The 27,296-nt window shown below is 45.7% G+C and overlaps 2 protein-coding genes across 5 annotated transcripts in view; one reads left to right on the top strand and one right to left on the bottom strand.

The window, feature by feature from the left end:
- Positions 1 to 25,813, top strand: part of RUSC2 (RUN and SH3 domain containing 2) — a 48,534-nt gene extending 22,721 nt beyond the window's left edge. Inside the window, exons 1-12 of one of the 4 annotated variants that reach the window (XM_015592675.2) lie at positions 5,375 to 6,335; positions 12,914 to 15,010; positions 19,578 to 20,207; positions 20,436 to 20,621; positions 20,788 to 20,928; positions 22,116 to 22,192; positions 22,404 to 22,578; positions 22,668 to 22,773; positions 23,472 to 23,518; positions 23,984 to 24,797; positions 24,893 to 25,030; positions 25,116 to 25,813. In XM_015592675.2, the coding sequence (XP_015448161.1) occupies positions 12,982 to 15,010; positions 19,578 to 20,207; positions 20,436 to 20,621; positions 20,788 to 20,928; positions 22,116 to 22,192; positions 22,404 to 22,578; positions 22,668 to 22,773; positions 23,472 to 23,518; positions 23,984 to 24,797; positions 24,893 to 25,030; positions 25,116 to 25,317 (4,545 nt within the window). In that variant the 5' untranslated portion in view covers positions 5,375 to 6,335; positions 12,914 to 12,981 and the 3' untranslated portion in view covers positions 25,318 to 25,813. Of the gene's footprint in view, positions 1 to 5,374; positions 6,336 to 12,913; positions 15,011 to 19,577; positions 20,208 to 20,435; positions 20,622 to 20,787; positions 20,929 to 22,115; positions 22,193 to 22,403; positions 22,579 to 22,667; positions 22,774 to 23,471; positions 23,519 to 23,983; positions 24,798 to 24,892; positions 25,031 to 25,115 lie in introns of those variants that run through there. The other 3 variants (XM_025049715.1, XM_006916020.3, XM_025049717.1) reach the window with 3 other exon arrangements.
- The window catches only part of FAM166B (family with sequence similarity 166 member B), a 2,821-nt gene continuing 1,317 nt past the window's right edge, over positions 25,793 to 27,296 (bottom strand). Inside the window, 5 exon segments of the mRNA XM_006916021.3 lie at positions 25,793 to 26,013; positions 26,282 to 26,479; positions 26,557 to 26,608; positions 26,814 to 27,028; positions 27,117 to 27,296. The exon segment at positions 27,117 to 27,296 is cut by the window's right edge and continues 40 nt beyond it. Of these exon segments, the coding sequence (XP_006916083.1) occupies positions 25,925 to 26,013; positions 26,282 to 26,479; positions 26,557 to 26,608; positions 26,814 to 27,028; positions 27,117 to 27,296 (734 nt within the window). The 3' untranslated portion in view covers positions 25,793 to 25,924.

Below are 27,296 nucleotides of genomic sequence, written 5' to 3'. Positions count from 1 at the left end.
GAAGGAAGGAAGGAAGGAAGGAAGGAAGGAAGGAAGGAAGGAAGGAAGGAAGGAAGGAAGGAAAGAAAAGCAAGCAGGGAGGGAGTGAGGGAGGCAAAGGGAAATCTTTCTTATATTAGAATATCAACTAATAAATGTAGAAGGAATAATAGAAGAAAAAAATCATCTTTCAACCATCACAGTAAATAACTGATTCAGACAAAAATCATCAATGGATGCTAGCATTTTTAAAGAGTAATAGCAATGGTCTACATTTCTGTAAAATGCTTTTAGTTTATAGAGTACTTTCACACACTCTTTTGAGTAAGCTACTGTTGGATCTATAGCAGGAAGTATAATGTATCTCCCCTTAGCCTCCACATCTTTGTTTTCACCTAGTGACTCCCTATGAAATAGTCTGGTCCAGGCCTAGGAATGCTCAGTAACCAATGCTTATTATATTCATACATGTTTTTATTTTCACCACCCCTGCATCTCTCTAATAATCTGTTGCTACTTGATTATCTTTGAGATTTTTATCCTGTATTCAAAACATTTCATACGTAGCTGATTTGAATTCTGTATCTGACATTCTTAATATCTGAAATCCTTGCAGATTAAATGTATTGTTATTTTCTCTGTCATTCATTCATGATATCTTGCTTCCCATGTGTATTTGTGATCTTTAATATAAACTATTTTTTTTCTTGCTCTTTAATTTTGAGAATCCTATAGACTTAAGTTGGGGATATTTTCCTCCAGAGAAGATCTGTATCTGCTTATGTCAAAAGTGGGGGGAACCACCAACCCTGGATCACTGAGCATATTTCAAGGGTCTCAGCTTAATGTGGGAGTCTCGGGTTTAGCTCCCTCACCTTTCCAGTAGTGCAAGTCTTGTCATTCTGACCATAATTAAAATATTTGGTGAATTGGCTCACAAGGAACTCTGGTCCCCTCACCCTTGCTTACTCTGCAGCTCATAATTTTTTCCCCTTTTGAGTGGTGGGGGTAGTAGCCTCAGATTTTTCCTATTTACTATGAGCCCTGAAATGCTTTAAAAAGTTTACGTTATACAGAATCTAGTTTTTTTGCAGAAGGGAGTCCCATAACATCTTATTCACTGAAATGCAAGAAGCAGAAGTCTTTCTATACAATTTGATATCCTACTTTTCTTATTTACTTTTAAGCCTTTTTCTGTACCAGTAAACATTCATTATAAACATAATTTCTATGTTTTCATTATATTCCATTGCATGGCTAGACCACTATTTAATTAGCTATTTTTCTATTGGATATTCAGAATATTTTCAATTTTTGCCATTGCAAGTAATACTGCAGTGAACACTGTTGTGGTAATGTGAGGTAAATTGAGTGGGGAGGGGATTTAAAGAAAAAGCATAACTGTTACTCTGGGAAAGGGTTGTAAACTCAAATGCTTTATAGAATCCAGGCAAATAATACAAATGAGTAAAGTGAACCAGTGAAGCTGGCTAGGTACCAAAGACCATAAAGAGTGGTGAGAACATGTCAAACTGAAGGGCATATGCCCATCTTATGAGGGCAGCCATTTCTCAAATCTAGCTGATTGTTACCATCTAGGAATGAGGGCCAGTGTGGTCAGTTCTTCTGATTTTTTTCCAAGCAAGACAAACTGGAAATCCAGATTTTTTTTTTTTAGAAATCTCCAAAATTTTTCTGGTGGCATTTTTACTATGCAAGCTACATAATATCTGTTGACACTCAAGATGTGACTATCAGGCTGTCACCTTGCAACCTTTACTCTATGGTCATGACTGTGGGAATAAATGGTAGGGAAGTATTGACTGAAGACATAGCTGTTCAGTCATCTTTCTATCCTTAGTATGAAAATGGAGAGAAATGAAGGGTTAAGAGTTTAAGATCTTGGCATTGAAGATTTATTTACTAAGCACTTTACTAAAACTCAGACTTTTGATTTTCATCTTCCTTCCTTCCTCTCCTCCTTCTCATCAAATATGCTATTCTCAGGCTAAGCTAACCTTCCAAAAGCTAGCTAACCCTGCTGAGCTTGCCCTCCAGTAGCTTTATCAAACAAACATGGCCATGTTTAGAGAGTGGCTATATGGATCAAATGAGATAATATAAGTAAGTGCTTAGCATAATAGCTAGAATATAGTAAAGGCACAATATATTCTGAGATCAATGCCTAAAAAATTAGAAGGAAGACTCAGCGTGATGTGAATAGAGAGTCCCAATAACTCTTAACATTTTCAAGCTTGTCTTACTAGTAGTCCAAAGAAAGCTGATTTGAAATAGAAAAATCAGTTTGGCTTTAGCTGTGTTAAATTTGAAGTAATAGTAAGAAATACCTAGCTATTGGAAATTTGATTTTGAAAGAATGTAATGTTTAGAAATCAACAGCATAATAGGAAGGGCTAAACACTTTGCAGGTTGCAGACTTCAGATCTGAGCCTTGTTGTAAATATACATTTAAATATGGGCCAATTAAAAAATGAAGAGAATGATCTAAGAAATAGAACTAGGAGGATTGGTGTTATAGAAAACAAAGGAGAGAGTTTCAACAGGAGAGGATGGCTAAGTGTCACAACTTAAATATTATAAGTTCGAAAATTATAACTGCTTCAGACAGTTCAAGTATTTCAATCAGACAGACTTCTGATGTTTAAGAAATAATTAAAGAGGAAGTAGAATTAACAAAGTTCATTCTTTTAAGAATTTCGATGTTGAAAAAACAAAAGAAATGGGGAATTATCTAAGGTCCCTGGGTTGACCTGCCAGTGACGGCTAAGATAAAAGACAAAGTGATTGCACCATTTTACAATCTTCCCAGCAATGTATGAGGGTTCTTATTTCTCCACATCATCATCAACACTTGTTAGAATCTGTCTTTTTTATTTTAGCCATTCTAGTAGGGTAAAGTGGTATCTCATTTTAGTTTTGATTTGCACTTCCCTAATAACTAATGATGTTGAGATTTTTTTAAATGTGCTGTTGACCATTTGTATGTCTTCTTTGGAGAAATGCCTATTCAAACCCTTTACCCCTTTTCTTAATTTATATGTATTTTTATTATTGAGTTGTAAGAGTTCTGTACTTCTTTACATATTCTGGATAGAAGTCCCTTATCAGACATATGATTTGCAAGTATCTTCTCCCATTCTGTGAGTTGTCTTCTCACTGTCATGATTGTATCCTTTGAAGCACAAATTTTAAATTTTTATAAAGTTCACTTTTTCTTTTGTCACTTGTACTTTTGGTATCATGTCTAAGAATGTGTTGCCTAAATCAAGGTCATGAAGAGTCATTCCATTTTTTTTCCTAAGATTGTTTTAATAGACCTTTATTCCCCCACGTGAATAGCAAGGGTCTTCTCTTCCAAGCCTTTCGAGTCATATTTGTCCACCACTCACTCATTTATACTCAAGGAACATCTCTTTTTAGACCACTCTCATTCTGCAAGACTCTGAGCACTGTGCTAGGTTTTATGGGAAACACAAAATAAAAATTATACTGTCTTATGCACTGGATATTGGGGATACAAAGATGAAAATAACTTGAACTTTGCAGTCTAGAAGAGACATTAAAGTGGACATGCAAAAAAGAACAACAACCATGTAAGGTGAGAAATGATTCACTTAATCAAAAGCTCTCAAGAGCTGATATTGGTTTCTGATGAAGTTTGCATCAGTATGTAATGAAATGAGAAAAATAATGACAGTATGTTTTCTTTTATAAAATGATGATGATAGTTAATGTAAGGTGTTGGGTTCTTTTTTTAATGATACTACTTGACAGTATTAAGATTTGGCAATCCTATATTGACCCCCTGGTTTTTGTGGGATTTTTCCTTGTCTGTAAGATCAGCAGCCTGTAGCCAGCCACAGGTTCAGAAGATAGATCATTTCTGGCTCTAATCAGTGGAGACTTGATAGAGGAGTTGGTCTGGGCCTTATAGGTTTGGGATAATTCTGAGTATAGTCAAATATAACAGGCAGAAGAATCTGATCAAAGGCAACAGAGTGGAAATGAGTTTATGAAACAGGTTTGAAGGACTACATGATTGAATGTAGTAGAGAGGACCAGTAGACAGCCAAGATGGAGGACTTTGAAAGCCAAATTGAGAAGTTTAAACTTGATTCTCTGGGTAATGGGAAACCATTAAAAGGGGCAGGAGGAGTCACATACTGAAGAATGAAGATACTTTACGGAGATGAATCTGGAAAGTAAATTGCAGGTAAGAAGACTAATTAAGAGGCAGTTGAGATTTCTAATGTGACAGTATTTGTCTTTTGTGTCTAGCCAAAAAATAATTTGATCTTTTATCAGAAGCCTTATAGGTCTTGGGCAGTAGTGGGCAGAACATAAATGACGATGTGGTCTGTGATGCAGTGAAGTAAGCCAAGCATTGGAAATATGAGAGCTGCCACCTTTGATAGGCAACTGGAAACATTTCCTAAATGGCTCTCCAGTGCAATGCATGGCTTAGCCTCACAGAAATTTCAGGGATGAAGATCCTGGGCCCAGAACTCTTATAATAAGAAGCTAGAACTCCGGGCACTTGGTCATGGAAATTGACTTTGCCCTAACCTAACAGCTGCTTATCCAAACCCCTTTGAGGTCTGTATCAACCAGAGGAGAGGGAAGTACAATGACACCATTTCTATTCCTTTTACTTCCCTGTGAGGATCACTAATGGTTAGTTAGTTTTATGAACTGCAGCCTCCCTCTCTCCTTCTCTTCCTCATTGTTTCCTGCTTTGTAGGATCAAAGGTCCATTGCCCCTCAAATAAGTCAAAGTTGGAAATAGGTTTGGGGGTCTTTAGTCACTTCTGTTCTCTCTACAATTCAGCTCATCTCAGCATGAATTTCACAGGGAATAGAAAAAGCAGTAAGGGGAAAGAAACAACATTTCTTCTAGATCCCAAGTGATGGCTGCTTAGCCTTCCTTTTCCTGTGGTCCTGGCTAGTGGACTTAAGGTTTTGTTCAAGGGATCTGAAATCCAAGGGATTGGCTGTGGAGTCCAGAGAGTAGTCAGCACTGGGGCAGGGCTAGTGCTTGAGGGCTAAGTCCAGCTTGAGACCATCTCTGTGTTCAAGGGTGGCAGCAAGGGGCAGTGGCATGAAGTGGACAGAGACAGTAATGCTACTTACTATACTACTGGCTCTGGCTGTGGCTTCTCTGGTGTTTACTGATTCTCATAAAACTGGCCCAGAACCTAAGAAGGGTGAAGCAAGGACTGGGTGGAGGGCTCTGCAGGTCTACAAGTAGAACAGATTTATTTTCTGGACCAAAGTAGATACTTCCTTTCCTTAGCCTTCCTTTTCCTAGGAAGATAGGCCTCCTGGATCCTTGCCCAAATAAATCCTGCTGCCCTGCAGATCCAACTGGACCCCACTCAGTCAGCACTGACCAAAACTGATGTAGGTGAGAGGGGAAGGCTCTACTCCAGCCACATTAGCAGACCCTCTGAAGATCCAAGGAACTTAGACCCTGTGTTAGGAAGGAGGCCTGAAGCCAGCTAGGTCCTAAGGCTCACTTCCACCCTGTATATAAAAGCCTGTGTGTGGCCCAGTCTTTTTTCTGAGACAGACCCCATATCTCTGAAGAGGCACGCGTTGGAGAGCCTAGTGCTGTATATCCATAAGGACTGAACTCGGTGTTACTGCCGGTCCCTACAATCTCCCTTCAGAGTTTCAGGAACCCCCTCCCAGGCTGGCAGCTCCACCCTGAGGCTAGTCTGGAATCCTAGTGAAAGGAAAAAGCTGGAAAACAAGGAGTCATTCAGAGTGGGCAAGAGGAGGAGGGAGAGGTTTCTGGCCAAGATCTAAAAGGAGGGGCCTAAGGAAGGAAGGAAGCTCTAAGCCTCTGCCCAGACTTTTCCCTGAGACTCCTAAGGACAAGAGAGGAGTAGGCCCAACGTTCTCCCTAATTTCCTTTGCTGCCTTGAGAGTTTTCATCTTCCAGCACCGCCTGCCCTCAGTGGCTGACTTCTTTCTCTACCCTCCCCCTTCCCTAGACTAAAGGCCCAGAGGGACTGACAGGGAGGGAGGCTGAGCGGCCGTGCTGTGGGCATGCCTCCTCCTTTCCCTTCCCCCTTCCCTTAGCAGCAACGTCACCGCAGCACCAGCGGCAGCAGCGGCAGCAGCAGCAAGGATACTGGGGCTGGGATTGCGCAGCCTCCCTGCATTAGCAACGATGCCATTGTATTAGCAGAAATCAGATCTTAGGAATTCGGCCCAGTTCCCCCTGTGTGGTCCCGTGGAACAGTGCCTCAGCTGGAACTGTCAAGGTAGAGCTTGGTTGGAGTGCAAAAGGAACAGAAGCCTCCGGGTTCAGCTCAAGGCTCCTTGCAGAGGTATGGCTCAGTGGAGCTGGGGGGAGGGGCAGGGCAGGGATGCTAGAATAACGGATCTGCACATTTGGGCTCTGGCTTCTGAGAATTGGCTTTGTCTTTCCAAAAGGGAGAGAGAGAGAGAGAGAGAGAATGAGAGCTTGAGAGCAAACATGAGACAAGCTGATCCATGCATACATTTGGGCTGTGGTGCAGAGACGGAAAAGCAGAGGCTTGGGCTGATGCTATTTTATCAAGAAGCAGAACAGCCGCTCCTTCCTTTCTGGGCATTTGTAATCAAGCTGCTATAATACAGGTCAGGGTGGAAGGGGTCACATCTAGAAACAAAGGCTAAATTGGAGGAGATACCCCTAAAGCTACTACAAGTTTATAATGGAGAACATGCAAGGATCCACACAGCTTTCAAGAGCGAGGGCTGGGAAGCATCAGGCCTATCCTTCCCCTTTGAACATACATACATGCACACATACTGTATCTTCTGTTGCTATGGGAGCCACCTGGCTCCAGGTAAGGATGGAGTAAGAAAGAGAGATGAAGAGTGTTGATCAAGAGGCTCCACGGTATGGGAGGGAGGGGCAGTCACTGTAATGCCTAGGGCACCTGACCTGTTATAATCAGTGTCTTATACAGACTTAAACAGATTCTTAACAGGAAGAGACCTAAGCATAAGCTGATACTCCTGAATCTACCTCCTGCTCTCTTCCCTTCAGTCCTGCCCAAGAGAGGTCCCAGGCAGGAAAAAGGTTATCCTCCTCGGACCTCAGGTCAAGGTCAGATTGCTAGGGAATAGCAACTAATTGCCACTGTCTTTCCCATCCTCCTTCAGGAGACCAAAAAAAGGGGGGAAGGGGTTCTGTAACTGGCAGAAAGATGCCGATGACTGAGGACAGGTGAAACCTTTCTTCTGGAATTCAGAACGTTTTCCTGCACAAAGTTACCTAAATTTCTATTGACCACCTTGGTAGAAGATTAAAAAATCCATGTTAATAGGAATTGGTAGTTCCACATCGTGCAGATGTGTGGTTGGAGAATACATTGAGAAGTCACGGGAGTGTTTTAGTTCTCAGGAAGCATTGAGGAATGTGAACTACAGAGCAGAGGAAAGGTCCTCAGGGATTATGAATGGGACAGGGAGATGAGAGCTGGGAACTGGTGCAGAGGTGGGATCGAAGAGTGTTATTAGAGCGTGGGACAGTAATATGAAAGGGACAGTAAGTTCAGAGAACAGAAAAACAGATAAATACAAACTATGTAGGAGTCTGGAAAGAGCTTTCCCACCTCATTGTTTTTTCTTCACCTTTATTAGAGTTCATGGGCCACAGTATTAAACTTATCTTGTTATAAAACAAGGCACTCCCAGGAAAGAAGTCAGAGACATACTCTCACTAAGTGTGCTCTATGGTGTTTGAAATCAAGGCAGTGTACAATACAGTCTTATTACATTCTTAACGGGTCAAGAATAAAAGGTTAAAAGGATTTCTGAGTCTCATCTTAACTCTGTGGTCTGTTTTTATTCACTGATCTTGGGCAAGTCATTTCATTTTTCTGGATATTGCTTTCCTTATTTTTTAAATGAAAGTGGCTCTGCCCACTTTGGTGAATTGTGAGGATCAATGAGATGACATTCATTAAAAAGTGCTTTATAAAAACTGTGAAAGTTAGGGGGCGGGGAAGAAGCCATTAATCCAAATCTCATGAGGTGCCTGCAGAACTTCACCTTAGTTGGCTGAACTGGAGTTTGTGAAGGAATGATTGGCAAGCATTTCTCTTGGCTATTTGGAGATCAGGAAGAAATAAGACCTCTGAGATACAAAAATATAAAATAAAATGAAATCAACCAATGAAAAAGCTTTATACTTAAAATAGGATTTGACACAACCTAAAACGCTACAGCTTTTTAGGAAGAAAACAGGAAATTTTTTTTTTTCTTGGATAGGCAAAGATTTCTTAGATAAGACACAGAAAGCTTTAACCATAAAAGGGGGGCAAAAAACCAAAAGATAAATGGAGCTTCATGAAATTAAAAACTTCTATTAGTTAAAAAAACACAAAACCATTAAAACAAATGGGCAAGTCACAGGTTGAGAAAAAATATTGTCAGGACATATATATCTGACAAAGGACTTATATCCAGAATAAAAAAAAACAAAAAACAAAAAAACCTTAAACTCAAAAAAAAAAAAAAAGGACAAGTTAATTTTTAAGTGGGTAAAATAAAAGTCAAACAAATAACCAAACAATTGTGTTCCAAACACTATGTATTGGCTCCAGGGACACAGAGTTGAATGTATCACAGTTTCTGACCTCAAGGAACTGCACTTTAGTCTGGGGAACAGATATGTAAACATAACCTCATAATACAACTGTCAGAGCCCTGCAGCCAAAGGTTTTTTATCATCTTCTTTATCCATTTGTTCTTTTTATCAGCTTTTTAAACTGTGTGTCACTATGTTTTTCCATTTGAATGCATGTATGACCCAGTAATGGTTTTATGAGTCAGAATCATAAATTCTTATGTGTGTATACTTGTGAATGCTTCTTGAAAATGGTGCTTTAAAATGGGGTGGGGGGGCAGAATTAATCGAAGTAAAGATCAAGTAATGGTCGTAGCCCATAGGTACTCCCTGTGGAAGTTCTCTTGTTCATAGAGAACAAGAAAGTTCTCTATGCTCCCTTTAGTCCAGACCTCGGATTATGGCCTGGATCCTAGGGAAAGCTAATATCATATGTAAGAGGAAGTCCCCGCCCCAAGCCCCAAACCCACAGTATCTGTGGTGTTTAAAGAAGAAAAAAACTGTTTGAATTATGTACATAATGGGTATTTATCCTATACAAATTAGAAAATACAGATGAAATGAAAAGAATAAATTTAAAAATAATGCAATATCACTCAACGCAGAGAAACACTGTTAACATTTGTTGTATATGCTTTTGAATTTTCTTCTATGCATAGAGTAATGGTCTGAATGATTGTGTCCCCCAAAATTCATATGTTGAATTGAATCCTAACCCCCAAAGGTAATGATAATAAGAGGTAGAGGCCTTTGGGAAGTGATTAGGTCATGAGGGCAGAGCTCTCATGAATGGAATTAGTACCCTTATAAAACAAGCTCCAGAGAGATCCCTTGTCCCTTACACCCTGTGAGGACACACCTAGAAGGCGCTAGCCGGTACCAGGAAGAGTGCTTTCACCAGAACGAAACCATGCTGTCACCTTCCCAGATCTCAGACTTCCCAGGATCCAGAGCTGTAAGAAATAAATTTCTGCTGTTTATAGGCTACCCAGTCTGAGGTATTTCATTATAGGAGCCTGAATGGACTAAGACAGATATATTTAGTTATAAAGAATGGTGTCATACTGTACATCCTATTTATAATCTGCTGTTTTCACTTAATATTTTGTAAACATTTTCCCAAGCTGATAATTATATTAACACAACGTTATTTTAATGATACTCTGTTCTGTACATTTTAAAATTATTATTGGAATTTTAGGCTGTTTCCAACTTTCTGTTATCCTTGTGGCAAATATATTTGAACCCAAAGTTTTCTTGGTGAAGGAGTAGAAGAAATGAGAAGAGTGGAGGAAAAATTATCTCATGTACCTCACAGGAAAACTTCCTAAAAATCCTCTTTATCTCTCTCTACAAATTCTCTCACTTTAAGGCAGCTGTTCCTCTCGTCTCGTTCTCACTTTGTCTCTGCAAATGCCCAGTACCCTCCACTGCTCAGTACTGGTTCCCTTCTTACCTCTTCTTCCCTCTTCCCACAAACCCTCCTTTTTTTTCTATTTTAAAAAATGTTTTAAATAACAGCTTCGTTAAGATACAATTCACATGCCATAAAATTCACCCTTTTATAAAATTGAGATATAATGACATACCATAAAATTCCATAGTTTTGATTTCATTCGCAGATTTGTATAACCATCACTGCTGTCTGACTTCAGAACATTTGCATCACCCCAAAAAGAACCTCCAGATCCATTTGCAGTCACTTCCCATCCTAGTTTTCCCATTAGGCAACCAGTAATCTACATTCAGTTTCTGTGGATTTGCCTATTCTGGACATTTCATGTAAATGGACTCATACATTATACAAAGAGGCCTTCTATGACTCGGTTTTTCACTTACCATTTTAAGGTTCATTCATGTTGTAGCACGTACTAGTACTTCATTCCTTTTATTGCTAAACATTCTGTTATGTGTGTATGCACATTGTTTATCCATTCATCAGTTGATGGACATCTGCATTATTCCCACTTTTTTGGCTACTGTGCATAATGCTGCTCTGATTATTTATATACAGGCTTTTATGTGAACATGTTTTCATTTCTTTTGGGTATATACCTAGGAGTAGAATTGCTGGCTCATATGGTAACTTTGTGTTAAACATTTTGAGGAACTGCCAGACTGTTTTTCTAAGCGGCTGTACCATTTTACAAGGCCTCCAGCAATGTTTGAGTGTTTCACCTCCTCACCAACTTTTGCTATTGTCTGTCTTTTTTTCTTAGCCATCATAGTGGGGAGGAAGTGGTATCTCATTGTGGTTTTTATTTCTCTAATGACTAATGATGTTGAGCATCTTTCATATGCTTACTGACCATTTGTACATCTTCTTTGGAGAAATGTCTACTCAAGTTCTTTGCCCAGTTTTTAATTGGGTTATATATCTTTTTATTGTGGAATTGTAAGAGTTCTTTATATGTTCAGATCAAATAATGATTTTCAAATATTTTCTCCCACACTGTGGGTTGTCTTTTCACTTTCTTGGTGTTATCCTTTGAGGCATAAAGGTTTTTAATTTTTAGGAAGTTCACCTTATCTGTTTTCTGATTTGTCACTTGTGCTTTTGGTGTCATATCTAAGAAACCATCACCTAATCTAAGATAACAAAGATTTATTCCCATGTTTTTTCTATAACTCTTAATCTTGAAGCTCAGTTTAGCCTTTCTAGTTTTTGCCTTTCACCATATCTACTTATTACCCCAATCAACACACAAAGGCTTGGAAGTCCAACAAAGTAGCTTTCCTCTCAGAAAGGAAAGGAAGAAGAAAGATAGTAAATAACTCGCTTTTAAATTTTAATTTAATTTAACTTAACACAAATAATTATATTTTAATTTTGCATTCCTAACACATGTACTATTAGCCATTTGAATGTTTTCTTTAGTGTATTACCTATTGATGTCCTTGAGCATGTGTGACTTGCCTAACTTTACACCAAATTGAAGAGCTATAATCCTCTGATCTAAATGAGTTAATTTTTTTTTTAATTGGTGATATTAAGAGTTCAACTAAATGATGGAGAACTTAGGCAATGGGGGATCCAGACTCACGGTGGGTGAAAGGAAAATGACAGGAATGAAAAGAGAAGGAAGAGAAATGAATGAACTAGGAAAAATTGGATATGAGTAGTCTGAACAAGTGAAGACTGTTGGGACCTGAACTTGGTAGCACAGGAGACTAGAACTTGAGGCCGTTCTTCCACAGTCTGGCCAAGAAACCAGAGAACCTTGGTATAGGCTGTGTCCTTGGGGCCAGGAGACCATGAGCAAGAGAGAACTTTACCTTAGCCTATCACAGTGAAACTGAGAAGAGAAGACTTTGTAGAGGACCCCCATGGTGAAAATCTTAGGCTAAAACTGGGCAAAATTTGGACACTTCAGAAGATCTATACCCTGAGCTGGACAAATATTAAGAATGTGTTATGCCTCTTATCCTCTTATTAAAAATGTATTATGTTTGCAAGGCCTTATGTGATATTGTGCTAGTGACAAAAAGGAGATAGAAATTGACCCCCATCCCCATTGAGAAGGAAGAGGTTGGCATCAGCCATACTTGCAGTTGCTCTAATGCCCTTTGGTCTCTGTATTCAAGAAGCTCCAGCAGGGAGAGTAAAGATCCTTAGCTCATAGCCATCAGAGAGGGACAAGTGTTCCAGGGCTCAGAGGAGGAGAAAAGGAGTCTGAGATGACACAGGGGTCAAATGATATGGTATATTTAAAAAAGACTTTCTTTGCAAAATTATGGCTTATTTCAATGAGAATATGATATATAATTTGTGATTTTCCCCACATGTGTAAACTCATGTGTTATAGCTGTTTCCAAGGCATCTTTATATTTCCTCAGTGCCTAGATCCCTTTCGGACATCCTAGATGGTTTTTTCTTAGTTATGTCACTGTTCATAGTTTTTTGTTTGTTTGTTTGTTTGTTTGTTTGTTTTAGTATGCAGGACTAGTCATCATTTACTGCTAAGAACAGGGTCCTTGAAAGAGGACAAAGTGCTGTCTCTGAGATCCCCAGATCTTCATATGTGTATTAAAAGGGGCCTGGCCTTTTGTTACAAGTGGATGCCTGGGAAACTTAAAATGAATGGGGAACTCATGAGCTGGACCTGTGTAGTGCAAAAAGTATGGCGGATACCCTCTGTCCTATTAGGCTGTGTTATCAAGCTGCATCTTAACTCGGAGTCTTTTCTCCTCTTGAGCTCTTCCCTCTCTGAAAACAATATGGGAAGGTCATGTCCCTAACTTCCAGGGAGGTGACATTAGGTTCCCTTTCTTTCCTTCTCTCTCCAGGTGCCAAGCTCTCCTGATGAAATGTGTTCTGCCCCATTGGGCTCCGGGGACAGTGTCTGGTGCTGTTGATGCCCTTGTTCGAACTTTCCAAAATGGATAGTCCCCCAAAGCTGACTGGAGAGACCCTCATCGTCCACCACATCCCCCTGGTGCACTGTCAAGTCCCAGACAGGCAGTGCTGTGGAGGGGCAAGTGGAGGTAGTGGGAGCACAAGACCCAATCCATTCTGCCCACCTGAGCTGGGCGTCACTCAGCCTGATCAAGACCTAGGACAAGCTGACTCCCTGCTATACAACAGTCTGCACTCTGCTCCAGGGGTATCTGCGAGGTCTGCAGACAGCAGCACCAAGAGTAGGGGTCGTGACGGAAGAGGCTCTGGGGCCCCTAAACGACATAATCCCTTCTTGCTGCAGGAGGGTGTTGCTGAGCCAGGACTTGGTGACCTATATGACGACGGCATTGGTGATAGTGCCACCCAGCAGTCCTTCCACCTGCATGGGGCTGACCAGCCCACCTTTCATCTCTCCCCTTTCCAGCTGCCACCACCTGGCCCCAGAGCGGTCAGGTCATGGGGTGCCACACGGAGTCGGGCTGGAGTGGTGGAGGGGCAGGAGCAGGAACCAGTGACTACCTTAGATACCCAGCAGTGCAGCAGTAGCCACCACTGCCAGCCAGAGTTGGAAGCAGAGACCATGGAGCTGGATGAGTGTGGGGGACCTGGTGGGAGTGGCAGTGGGGGTGGAGCCAGTGATACCTCTGGCTTTTCCTTTGACCAGGAATGGAAGCTCAGTTCAGATGAATCCCCAAGGAACGCCAGATGCTCAGCCTCAGGAGCCCAGTACTGCCGCTGCAGTAGCACATCCAGTCAGTCTGAGACGGCTGACCAGTCCATGGGCTATGTGAGTGACTCTTCTTGCAACAGCTCAGATGGCGTGCTGGTCACCTTCAGCACCCTGTACAACAAGATGCATGGCACCCGTGCCAATCTCAACTCTGCCCCACAATCTTGCAGCGACTCTTCCTTCTGCAGCCACTCAGACCCTGGCGCCTTCTACCTGGACCTGCAACCCTCCCCAGCTGAGTCTAAGATGTCTTGTGAGTCCCACCACCCTGATAGTGGAGAAAGGGAAGGAGGATATGGTTGTCCTCATGCCTCATCTCCTGAGCTCGATGCCAACTGCAACTCCTACCGCCCACACTGTGAGCCCTGCCCAGCCGTGGCTGACCTCACAGCCTGCTTCCAGAGCCAGGCCCGTCTCGTTGTGGCCACACAGAATTACTATAAACTTGTCACCTGTGACCTGTCTTCCCAATCATCCCCGAGCCCTGCTGGCTCTTCCATCACCAGCTGCTCTGAGGAACACACCAAGATAAGTCCTGCACCCGGCTCTGGCCCCGACCCTGGCCCTAGCCAGCCCTCTGAGTATTATCTCTTCCAGAAGCCAGAAGTCCAGCCAGAGAAACAAGAAGCAGTGGGTTCCTCCACGGAAGCTGCAGCTCCCATGGGCCCCACCGTGATGGAGGGGCAAGTGTACACTAATATTTCACCCCCCAACCTGAGCAGTGGACGTCAGCGCTCTCGAAGCTATGATCGCAGCCTCGAGCGCAGCCCTCCGGTCCGCCTGGGCTCACTGGAACGCATGTTGAGTTGCCCAGTGCGCCTGAGTGAGGGCCCTACAGCTCTGGCTGGACCTAGCTCCCCACCTAAGCGGGTCACCTCTTTTGCTGAGCTCGCGAAAGGCCGGAAGAAAGCTGCAGGCTCTGGCTCCCCGCCACTTCGAGTGAGCGTTGGGGATTCCTCCCAGGAATTCTCACCCATCCAAGAAGCCCAGCAAGATAGGGTGGGCCCACTGGATGAGGGCACTCACTGTAGCCATAGCTTACCACCCATGCCCTTGGGGCCAGGCATGGACTTAGTTGGCCCAGAGCCCTGGTCCACCCAGGTCTGTCAGGGCCCCCAGTCCAGTGAGATGCCACCTACTGGCCTCAGAGCTGCTGGGCATGGCCCCCTGACGCAATTGATGGATCCAGGGCCTGCTCTCCCAGGGAGCCCAGCCAACAGCCATACCCAGAGGGATGCCAGAGCTAGAGCTGACGGTAAGGAACCTAGAGGCTGGAAAGTACCAGGATGTATAAATGGCCTCCTCAGTGATAGGGCCCTGCCAACCACCCCATCCATATGACTAGAAGTTCCTCAGCCTAGATCAATCATCTTTCCAGTCCAGGGCATGTCTTACAATTGTAATGGGAAGGAGGAAGTTAGAGGATAAAAAAAATGCACTGAGGAGATAAAAATCAACAGGACTTACGGACTGATGTATTGAGAAAGGAAACACTGAGAAGATTGTGATTCTAAGTCTGGATAACTGGAAAGATGATGACACATGAATAAGGACTGCAAACACAGAAGTAGATTTACTGGAAATGGGATGAGGCATGAGTTCAGTTTTGGACATTTAGGAATTTGCAGGGCCTAAGGGATATGTCCAAGAGCTGAGGGATATGTCCAACAGGCAAACCACACTCAGTGTCAGTGAAGTTCATTCTTCGATCAGTGATTGTAGCCACTCTTCAAAGAGTCTGTGACCTGACACTTGACCTTTAAGTCTCCTAGGCCAGCGCTTTCCCTATTTCTTTTATTACATTTGAGTAATTATTTTATAAAGGCCCTATGTTAAGTGAGTGCTGGTATAGAAAGATGAGAGGGACAAACTCTACCCTCAAGGAATTTCAACCACAGATGGAAACAGAAGAGGAAATAGATAAGTAAAATGCAGAGACGGTGTGTTTTCGGTCTATGAGAGGGATATCCAAATCAAACTGAAATGTCAGAAAAGGACTGCCAACACAGTTCACATTTAAGTACAGTCTAGAAAGAGAAGTAGAAATTGGCTTTGCGGAGACTTGTAAGAAGAACATTCTAGGCTTATAGAATAGTCTATACAAAACCACAAAGGCACAGAATACCTTGATGCTTTCCAGAAATTGCAAATAATTTGGTATGGCCATAGTGGGATATGGATGGAACCACTGAAGGATTTTAATCAGAGGAGTGGCACTTTTTTTTTTTTTTTCCCGTATATAACAGCATAGTGGCCTGTTTTGATTTGCATTTTAGAAAGGTATCACTGGTTGTTTGGGCGGAAGGTGGATTAGAAAGTATCCCTGGAGGTCAGGAGACCACCATGATGGGAGAGTTATTGGAATAAAATTGGTAGTGGAAGCTACAAGTGGATGAGAGCATCCAGGGAGAATGTGTGGAGCTATAAAGGGAACCAGGACAAGCCCTGGGGGTACCATTATTTAAGGGTGAGCAGAGCCATCCTCAAAGGAGACTAAAAAGAATTAGCCAGGAAAATAGAAAGAAAACCAGGAGAGAGTGAAGTCACAGGACCATAGGAGGAGAAAGTTTCAAAAAGAGTTAGGTTCAACCAAATGAGTTCTGAAGAGAAATCGCCAAGATTAAGGCTGAAGAATCCCAAAAGCAGCATTTAGGAGTAGTGAGGGTGGAAGCCAGATCTCAGAAGGTATGGAAGGAAGGGGGAGATAAAGCAGGGGAAAGGAAAATAGAGGGGAATTTGCTGTGCTGTAGCCTTAGGTTGGACCTCTTGGCTTCTCAAAGGTAAGGGTTTGTAAAACCATAAATGGCATTATCTCTGCTGTTAGGGAGATCAGAGTCCAGCAGGAGATTTCATGGGTAGGAGCAGGGGATGTCTGGGGAAGAGGGGGGTCAGAAACAGCAGGGATTGGCTAGAGTCCTTTGGAACCCGCTTCCTTCTCCTTTTGTAGACTGCAGTGTCTGGTGGATGTATCTGGGCACGGGATGCTGTGGCTGGCATTCTGAGGGCAAGAACAGTCTTGGTCAGAGATGGGAGGAGAAGCATAAAAAGTATTTTTTCTATCAGATAAGACTTTTCATATCGAGATACTGTCCTGTTCCATAAGTCTTCAGTGACCTACCACAGTCCTCTTCCCTTGGCTCTACACCTTTTTTTTTTAAATCAAAAAATGACTCACAATTTAGAGAATTCATGAATGACAAAAGAAGCTGAGATCTCTGAGATCCTGAGCAGCAGAATCAAGATTCAGAAGGATCTTACCAAATCCGGGAAGAACTAATAAATCAGGGACCAGTGTAAAGTTTGATGTGTGAGTGGTACTTGAGTTGATTTGGGATGTTTAATTGATTACAAACTCGGAATGAGTCAGAAGTTTGGAAGGACTTCCAAAAAGTTAAAATGACTGGATTCACTCATAGACCCCAGAAGGGAGGACTTGATAGTCTCCCACTCCTCTGAACCAGTTAGTGCTTGCCTGGAGGTCCTGGCACTCTGTTTTAAAGAGGAGCTGAGGGGCTGGGGTTATGTCACCTACTGAAGAGCAGACTTGGGTGAATGTAGTCTGTCTCCAATTCTCTTACGGGTTGTCACATAGAAAAGTGAGAAAACTTATTGTCTCTTTTCCCTCAGGCTAGAACTGAGACCCACTCCCCACTGTAGGCTCCCATTCTTCCCTGATTTTATTCCTCTGCCTCAAACCCTATTCTAGGAACTTAGTAGGGAGAATATTGAAAAGAGTAGAAATAGTCGCTAATTTATGTAGGGGAGTGTAAGTAATAAAGCTAGGGTTGCGAAGGCCTTATCTGATAGGGTCAGCTCAGCCTTGAAATATGATATTTGAATAAATAGAAAGGAAAAAGACATTCCCAGCAGGAAAAGCAGTGTGCGTAAAGATGGGAATGTGGTGGGAAGAGCGACGATAATGAGGAGGGCAGGGGTGGAAGTTTGAAGGGAGAGGAGCCTAATCCATGGCTAGTGTGGACACCTACCTGACTGAAAAGATTTGACTTTATTCTGTGGGAAGTAGCGACTACAGGGGATAACATAAAATCGGTACTTTAGGAAGCAAGCTGATATATGTAAGAAGATTCTGGATGCAGTGAGGTTGGCCTGAACCAAGGGTAACAGTGGGGAGTCACAAATCTTTATTCAATGCCTACTGTGCACCAAATAAAGCACCGGAGAGATACAGTGGTGAACAGTTTTTATAAACCTGCTTTTCTGGAGCCCTGATGAGGAATAATAGACAATAAACAAATAAGATAATTTCTGATAGTGAAAAAATGCTTAAAAGAAAATAAAACAGGAGAATGACATAGAGTATAATTTGCCAGAGGGGCTAAGGTGGTCAGAAAAGGTCTTACTGAAGAGGTGATGTTTGAGCTGATGCCTGAATGATGAGACAGTTTCGGGCAGAAAGAACAGCAGGTGCAAAATGCCCCATGTTAATGAACTTGACATATTTGAGGACAGTAGGAAGTATGGCTGGAGCATACTGAGCAAGGGAGAAAGACAGAAGTTGCTCTCTAAGCACTGACTGGGATGACAGGAGGGTATCATGTGAAAATGTCCTTCGAGAGTGATTCATCCCCTTGAGACTCACTGAAGTAAATTAATGGAAAAAGATGAGGGGAAGGAAAACCCACCCTGGTACCATTTCATGTGTAGTACGATGTAGTAAAAAGAACATTAGCCCCAGAGTCAGACTCCAGCTTAGGCAGAATCCTAGTTGTGTGACCTTGGACAAATGACGATCTCTCCGAATTTCCAAATCCTGATCTGTCAAGTAAGAATATAATTCCTGCTTCACAGAGTTGTTCTAGTGAGCCACGCCCAGGGTTTTAGACCGTGCGATTGCTTATGGCGCCATCTTGTGTTCATTCAGATGTTTACAGTATTTTATTAGAAGCAGAATTCAAACGCAAAGACAGTCCCACTGTGCAGTGCCCTGGAGTTTTGTGCTCAGTTTAGTTCTGAGCCCCATGTTTTGAGGGACAATGACCTTGCTGAAAAAAAACAAGAGAGAACCAGTCTTGGGGAACACACCTCTGTGTAGAGGGAGCTGATGTGGACTCTGAGGCTCCAATGCCAGGATCATGAAAGGGTGGGAGTAGGGTGGAGAGGAAGCTGATTCTGGCTGCAAGGAAGGAAATATTTTATTATGGTTAGATTTTTCTGAAGAATGAAATATGGCTGCCTTGGGGTGGATATGGAGGATGATGAGTAAAAGCTTGAAGTAAATAATATCTTGACCCTGAAAATCTGTGACTGACTCCAAGTCTTTAGGCCTTAGACACAAAGAAAATGGTGGTTCTGCCACTGACAGAAATGGAAGTTATCAGGAGAAAGGTGATGGATGAGCTGTTTTAAAATAGCAAATTTTAAGTGAAAGCAGAACCCTAGAGCAGAATGATCTAGAGATCAAAAGGAAGGTTGGGGCTAAAGTTGTGGGTTCAGGAGTCATCTGTATGAATGTCTAAATTTGAATAATGCAGGGGAGAAAGTGTAAAGTGAGATATAAGAAGTAAGCCTTAAGACACGCCCACCTTTGAAGTTGAGAAAATAAAGAAGGGATGAACAGCCAAGAATATAATACAATTCGATATCATAAAAACAATAGGAAAAGTTTTACAAAAGAGAGTAGGAGCAGTGTCCCAGCCCACAACTTGGATTACCTCGACCCTATTCAGTTCCTACAACCCAGGTCCTGCCCATCTCCTGCCCCTTCCCTAGTGAGCATCATCTCCCCTTCGGTTTCTGTGTTTCCTCTCATATGGGTTTCAGTGTCTGTCCATCTGATTCATTCTCCATCCCTGTTGCCACAGGGGGTGGTGCTGAGAGCCGACCGGTCCTTCGATACAGCAAGGAGCAGAGGCCAACCACGCTGCCCATCCAGCCCTTCGTGTTCCAGCACCACTTCCCCAAGCAGTTGGCCAAGGCCCGGGCCCTCCACAGCCTTTCCCAGCTCTATAGCCTCTCAGGCTGCAGCCGTGTACAGCAGCCTGCCTCACTGGCTGCCCCCGCTGCTCAAGGCCCAACCTCAGCTCCTTCAGGGGAGTCACATGCATCCACCAACAGAGGTGCCAGGAAAGCTGGGCCTGAGCCAGAAACCTCACGGCCATCACCCCTGGGCAGTTACTCCCCTATCCGTAGTGCTGGCCCCTTTGGGCCCAGCACCGACTCTTCTGCCTCCACTTCGTGCTCCCCTCCCCCAGGGCAGTCCACAGCCACAGAAAGCCCACTCCCATGGAGCCTCTCCTGTCCTCCTGCTGTCCGGCCTGCAACCTCCCAGCAGCTGCAGAAGGAAAATCAGAAGATACTGACCTTGGCTGAGTACCGACTCCATGAAACAGGAAGCTTGCCTCCTCTGGGCTCCTGGAGATCTAGCCTCAGCCGAGCAGAGAGCCTGGCCCGGGGAGGTGGTGAGGGCAGCATGGCCTCCAGGCCCAGTAATGGTATGAGCTTCACGGCCCCCACCCTCCACACCACGTACTTCATTCTCTTTGGTTTATCCTCCAGCCTGGGGCCAGAGGGTAAAATGTTTGCATCTCTTTCCCCAGCATCTGTGGATAATATGCATTCATTCCCAACCCTCATGTTTTATATGGGACCACTGGGTGGATTTGGAATGCTGTCTCCTGCTAACTCTTGCCTACCTCTTCTGCTATCTGTTCTGCTTTCAGCCAACCACCTATCCCCTCAAGCACTCAAGTGGCGGGAATACAGGAGGAAGAACCCACTAGGGCCACCTGGTTTGTCAGGGAGCCTAGACCGAAGGCCACAGGAAGCTCGGCTGGCCCGAAGGAACCCCATCTTTGAATTCCCTGGCTCCCTCAGTGCTGCTGGCCACTTGAACTGCCGGCTGAATGGTGTGTGGGCCAGGTCCCCAGTACACCCAGGGCAGGCTGTGCCACAGCTGGGAAGGGTTAGAGAAGGGGTCAGTCCCAAAGGAACATGTCTCAGAGGGTATGAGGAATGGAACTGAGCCGCAGCTCAGAAAGAGTTGCTTGGGATTGATTTTTTGCTTCTTTCCAGGTCAAGTAGTGAAGCCGTTACCACTGACATGCCCTGACTTCCAAGATCCCTTTTCCTTGACTGAGAAACCTCCAGCTGAGTTTTGTCTGTCCCCAGATGGCAACTCGGAAGCCATTTCCATTGACCTGCTTCAGAAAAAAGGTGGATATTACCCCAAGCTCAGGCCAGGAATTCCATTGTCACTACCCATTTGTGCCTATTGCCCTGCTACCTGGCCCTCCAGAATATTTCCCTGCCTTAGAACTCCAAGTGCCAGGAAGGAGTTAGAGAGCACAGACACTGGGACAAGAAGTCTGTGTACTGTGTACCACGCGTTTGTGCAAGTGAGCAAGGGTCATTTATCAGATGTTTAGGAATCAGGCTTCAGTCTCTTCCCTCAGGGACCTAAGTATAGTGAGGGAGACTGCATGTCATAAATAAATGTCTACATGCTCCAATAGGGGGAATTGAAGTACTACATGGCCTAGCGGCTTCTGTAAGCATGATGGTAACATCTAATAAGATATGGGCCGAAAAGTAACCACTCTGTTTAGCAAATAAGGCACCACTGAACTAAGAAAGAGCAGTTTCAGTAAGATAGTGGGGAAGGAACTGAGCATGATTTTGAAAGGAAGAAGCTTTAAAAGGGAAAAGGATGAAGCTAAAGTCTCAAAGGCAGAGTGGGAGATTCAGAGCTTAGGGAGAGGGCAGAACTTTGGGTGAGAAGGGGAACAGCCATCTTCTTCCAAGATGGAAAGGGACTGAGGGGGCTGGCAGGAGGGAGGGAGGAGAGATATAATACAGTTATGTCTTTGGGATGGAGAGGGAAGTTGAAAGGATTCATGACCAGTGACCTCTGTTCTCTGGGAAGTAGAACCAAGGGCTTGAGAAGAAGGGCAAAGATTTGGCATGGCACCGTGAGAGCATAGCAGAGGGTGCCACTAGGCACACCTCAGAGAAGTGTCCTTTGTCAGTCACCAGTATGAGTGGCCCTGGATTTTATCCAGCAGCAGTCAGTAGCCTGATGTCTGAGTAGGGAAGACAGATAGTTAGTTTGATCCAGGATTGGAATAAGGGGGCAAGGAAGTTAGGACACTGAAGGTCTCAACAATAGAATCCTTAAGGTGGGTCCAGGCTGGGAGGTGAGAACAGGAAGGCCGAGCATTGAGCCAAAACAGAATGGTCCAGGGCCCGGTGCGTTGGTGAGACCCATGTGCAGAGACAGAAGAGAGAGTGTGTGCATGTGTGTGTATGTGCATGTGTGTGTGTAAGCCCTTCCCTCTCCCCACTGAGGACTTAGTCCCAGCTGAGTTGCCCAAGGACCTGTCACATGAAGTTCTCACTTACAGGGCTGGTGAAAGCCGTCAACACTGCTGTAGACCTCATTGTGGCCCATTTTGGTACAAGTCGGGATCCTGGGGTAAAGGTAGGCAAGAACCTGGAGAGCTGAGCTCTACCCTGCTGACCCTATCTATTCTGCGCTACCATCTTCCCTTGCTCTCTTTCATCTAGAACCCAGAGTTGGTACTTAGGGATGGGGATCGCAAGAGAAGCACCATGAGGGCTGACGACAAGAGTCAGAGAGGGCCAAGGTCAGGCTTCAAATGATTTCCTGTACTTCCTTACTGCATCTGCAGGCAAAGCTGGGGAACAGTTCTGTAAGCCCCAATGTAGGCCACCTCGTTCTAAAGTACTTGTGTCCTGCGGTCCGGGCTGTGCTGGAGGATGGGCTCAAGGCCTTTGTGCTAGACGTCATCATTGGACAACGTAAGAATATGCCATGGAGTGTGGTTGAGGCTTCTACTCAGCTAGGTAAGTGCGAGGTACAAGATGGGGACCCCAGGCTGAATTTAGGGTTCTAGAGATTGGGCATGTGACCTCCAACTAAGGCTTCCTCCCAGGCCCATCCACCAAGGTCCTGCACGGCCTCTACAACAAAATCAGCCAATTCCCAGAGCTCACCAGTCATACCATGCGCTTCAACGCCTTCATCCTCGGCCTGCTCAAGTGAGTATGTGGTACAGAAAGATCTGCAAACCACCTGCCTTCTCCCCGGGGCTCTGCTGCCTCCGAGGAAGCAACTCCCTAAACTGAGACAGAAAGGAGGGATCTGTAGAATCTGTGACCAGGGCCCAGGCTCCCTTTCTCCCCACCTAGCTATAGCCTCGCCTAGCTATAGCCTCCCCCAGTAGGTCACTGGTTCCGTACCACACCCCCAGCCCTCTGGCACTGATACCAACATGGTCTTCTGCTTTTACAAATCTATGATCTGGCTTATTTGGAAATTAATCTGGTTCTGTTTCCTTGGATATTGTAAACCCTGACCCTCTCAATTCCAGCACTGCTTCCAAATCCTGCTTGACCCTAAGTCCATCTTGGGACCCATGCCATAGTAGTCTTCATTCTCAAGTATGGACTCAGGTCATTCCCTCTCACTCAGTAGCTGCCCTGATTTCCTGGGTCTTGTGCAAGCCAACTCCGCTCTAGGAGGAAGTGATCGGCCTGTTTAATCACATGTTCACCCCTTTCCCATACCCCCACTGATGTTCCGGAACTATATTACATGAAATGAACCAGGTAGCATCCCTGCTTTAGAAGAGAGATGTTCACCTATACTGTGTCTGACCCCATGTCTGTCTCCTCTGTACCTTATCATCTGGCTATGTCCACATGAGAATCAACTCTCTTCACCTATCTCCCTACAGCATCCGGTCCCTGGAGTTCTGGTTTAATCACCTCTATACCCATGAAGGTAATATCCAGAACCCTGTCCTGTCTTGATAATTCAATATAGGTCAGACCTCGGAGTCTCAAAAGAGGGAGGCACAACTGTCTTTTCAGTTGCTGGGGTGGGGAAGGGAGCTACACAAGCTTTCATCCTCAAGGCTTGGGCTTCTACCCAAGTCCCTTTCCTGCTTCTGCTTGTGTTAGAGCCTTGTAGTCAGCAGGATACTTAAGCAATCTGGAAGTTAGGGTGGCCAGGAACCCCAACACCTCTGAACTCTGGGCTGAACTCTGGGCTGCCACTTACGGTTGTAGAGTTAATGCGTGCACAACTTAAGGGGACATCATTTACAGTGCAGTACATCTAAGTGGCACAGTCCACAACCTGTGCAGCACGATGCAGTGGCTCTCCCAAGTTGCCTTTCAGAGGCCCACCCCAGGCCAGGCTTTGCTTCTCTGTGTGGCTCAATCCCTCTCTCTCTTTCTTCCCTAGATATCATCCAGAGCCACTACCAGCCATGGGGTTTCCTGAGCGCAGCGCATACCGTGTGCCCTGGCCTCTTTGAGGAGCTGCTGCTGCTACTACAGCCTCTGGCCCTGCTGCCCTTCAGCCTCGACTTGCTGTTCCAGCACCGGCTGCTGCAAAGTGGGCAGCAGCAGCGGCAGCACAAGGAATTGTTGCGGGTGTCCCAGGACCTGCTGCTATCTGCCCACTCAACGCTGCAGTTGACCCGGGCCCGGGGCCAGGAGGGCCCTGGAGACATGGACAGGGCAGCCCATGGGGAGCGGGTGAAGGGCGTGGGTGCTCCAGAAGGTGGAGAAGATGAGGAGGAAGAGGAGGAGACAGAAGAGGTGGCAGAGGCAGCTGGGGGTTTAGGGCGTGGCAGGGCTCGAGGCGGGCAGGCTAGCTGGTGGTACCAACTCATGCAGAGCTCCCAGGTATACATCGACGGCTCCACTGAGGGTTCTAGGTTCCCCCGTGGTGGCAGCAATAACAGCAGTGTTGGCAGCAGTGAGAAAAAGAAAGGGGCAGGAGGCGGGGGGCCACCACCCCGAGAGGGAGTAGTAGAGGGAGCTGAGGCCTGCCCTGCCCCCGAGGAGACTCTTGACAGGGGCTGGCCCTTCTGGATGGGGAGCCCCCCTGATTCTGTGCTGGCTGAGCTGAGGCGTAGTCGAGAGAGAGAAGGGTCCACTGCCCCTCCAGCAGAAAGTGAAGCAGGATCCTCAGGGCCTTCACCTGGAGGCATCAAATGGGGACACCTCTTTGGGTCCCGAAAGGCTCAGCGGGAGGCCCGGCCCACAAGCAGGTGAGAGGCAGCCCATGGTGTATACAGAGGAAGTGGGGAAGCCTGATCTAAGCCAGGGCACAGATGGAGCCAGGGTTCCCGCTGCTGTCTCCTAGGCTACCCTCGGACTGGCTGAGCCTGGACAAGTCCATGTTCCAACTAGTGGCGCAGACGGTGGGCGCCCGCCGGGAGCCAGAGCACAAGGAGAGCCTACAGGAGCCACACTCTCCAGCCCTGCCCTCCAAGCCTCCATGGTGAGTCCTGGGATATAGAAGGATTGGGGGGCTGGTTTTGGGCTTTGGGTGGGGTATCTCTGACCTCCATTTGTTGTTTCCCCAGTGAGGTAAAGGCACTATGCCACCATCTGGCCACAGGCCCCGGACAGCTGAGCTTCCACAAGGGAGATATCCTACGGGTGCTGGGACCAGCCGGAGGAGACTGGCTGCACTGCAGCCGTGGCCCTGACACAGGCCTGGTGCCTCTGGCCTACGTGACCTTGACCCCAACTCCAAGTCCAACTCCTGGAAGCAGCCAAAACTGAGGCCCTGTGCATGCTGGTGGCCTCAGGGACCCTCATAACCCTCAGACTCAGAGCCTGAGAGCCCTTCCCAAGACCTTCGGCTTGGCGACAGAGAGCAGACTGAGAGCTGGGCCACATATCCCTGTGCTCAGTGTTAATTACTCCCCCTTAACTGTCCCAGTGACCTCGTCCAGATCTCCACCCAGGAAAAGATGGAAGGGACGCAGCACTGGGCTGCCAGGATTTCCCCGGACCATCTGGGCCAGCCCTTCTGTGGGTACTGACAAACATGTCCCTATGGACAGAGGTGACCAGAAGGCCCATTTGCAGGGTTCCCTGGGCCAAGTGGTGAGGAGGATGGGTGACAGTATTGGGGCCAGATCCCTAAGCCCCCAACTATAAATAGGCTGCGGCCAAAGCCTGATGGTCAGAAGACGGAGGAGGAGCCCAAGCTTCTGTTTATGTATTTATTTATTTATTTATTACACCTATTAATAAAAAAGGTGCTTGGCCTCCAGCCCATTTTCTCTTTTCTCTTTGTGCCTCCCCCCACCCTCCAGCCCATCTCTCTTTCCAAAGGATGGCCGGGATAGATGAAAAGGGAAGAAAGAACTCGAAGTCCAGGTACCTATGCCACGAGCTGCTTCTGGAGGGTGCTGAGGCCCAGAGCATCATGGGTGAGATGCCCATATGTGCGACCAAACTGGAACTTATACCCTGTGTGGCCAAGAGAGTCCCTCACTTATAGTCAGTAGCATGGAAAAGCCAACTATTTCTCAGCCAGTCGCCTAGACCCTCCAAAATCTGGTTCTCACCCCGCACTGTGAACTACCTCAGTTTCCTTCTCTGCCCAATAATAAAATCACATAACCCATTATCCCCCATATCTGTTAGTTCCAATCCCCCAAACTGCTTCCACCCATCACACACAGACACACACACAAATATTCCAGTCCCTAAAGCCTCCCTCTGGAGATATCCTCACCTGGCACATAGCCCCCATAGTTAGGTAAAAGACCCAGGTTCTGAGGGTAGGTCTTTGAAAGTGAGGGGAGATGTTTGAGACCCTTCTGGGGTCTCCCCCGTGAGTACGTCTGTCCAAATTCTTGCAGTGCCTGGTTGGTGAGCACAGGAAAGCTGGAGCCGAAGAGGAAGCGGGCACGGGGCACATAACCAGTGAAGCCTGGGGGGATGGGGATACTGAGTGAGGATCTCCTGGGGGCCTTCCCACGCCTTTGGTCATTACCCACTTCCCCTCACCTGACATGAAGAACTTTCGAGGATCTCTGTCATCCATGGAATAGGGGGAAGCCTTGTGAGGGAAGTTGACAGAAGGAAAACAGGGCTATCAAATTCGGCCCGTGTTCTAACAAGCTCCCAGGGAGGTATAGCTGGCTGTCAAGCCCACATCCCTTGTACCCAAAGCTATGCTGCTCATGGCCACCCCAAACCTACACAGAGGTAATGCTCCCCTCTCCAACCCCTCACCACTCCCCGCCAAGCCTTCTTGATCTCACTTGTCCCACTTCCTGCCTCAGCTCTGGCTCCTTCTCCACCTCCTGTTCTGGCTCCAGCTTGGGCTCTTGATCTTTCTCCACGTCTTCTCCCTTGACCTCCTTTGGCAGCTCCTGACTCCCTTGTTCCCCGTGCCACTGAGTAAAATCATTCAGAGCCTCAGCCCAGACCTGGCTGCAATTCTTGGCAAAGATGAACTGTGCCTGGGGGACAAAACCTGGGTGGGCAGGGGGCAAGGAAGATTTCTGTTAGTGTTTGGGACACATGTTTTAGAATGGGGGCTTGTTCATACGTGTGTTACATACCCGTGTACCCAGGGATCATGCTGGAACTGCGCCTTCCTTGCCCACGCCTGACAGGCAGGCTTCCCCTGGGGACCTCTGGAGATCTTGGAGGCCGAATGGGAGGCAGAAGTATGCGACGGGCAGGGGGCCAGGCTAGGCCAGGAGCTCCTCGAAGTAGCTGACCAGTCATCTGCCCATAGG

Source organism: Pteropus alecto, unplaced genomic scaffold (genome assembly GCF_000325575.1).
Source record: "Pteropus alecto unplaced genomic scaffold, ASM32557v1 scaffold206, whole genome shotgun sequence".
Taxonomy (NCBI): Eukaryota; Metazoa; Chordata; class Mammalia; order Chiroptera; family Pteropodidae; genus Pteropus; species Pteropus alecto.
The sequence above is the reverse complement of the archived record's forward strand: the minus strand, read 5'-3'. Positions and strand labels throughout refer to the sequence as shown.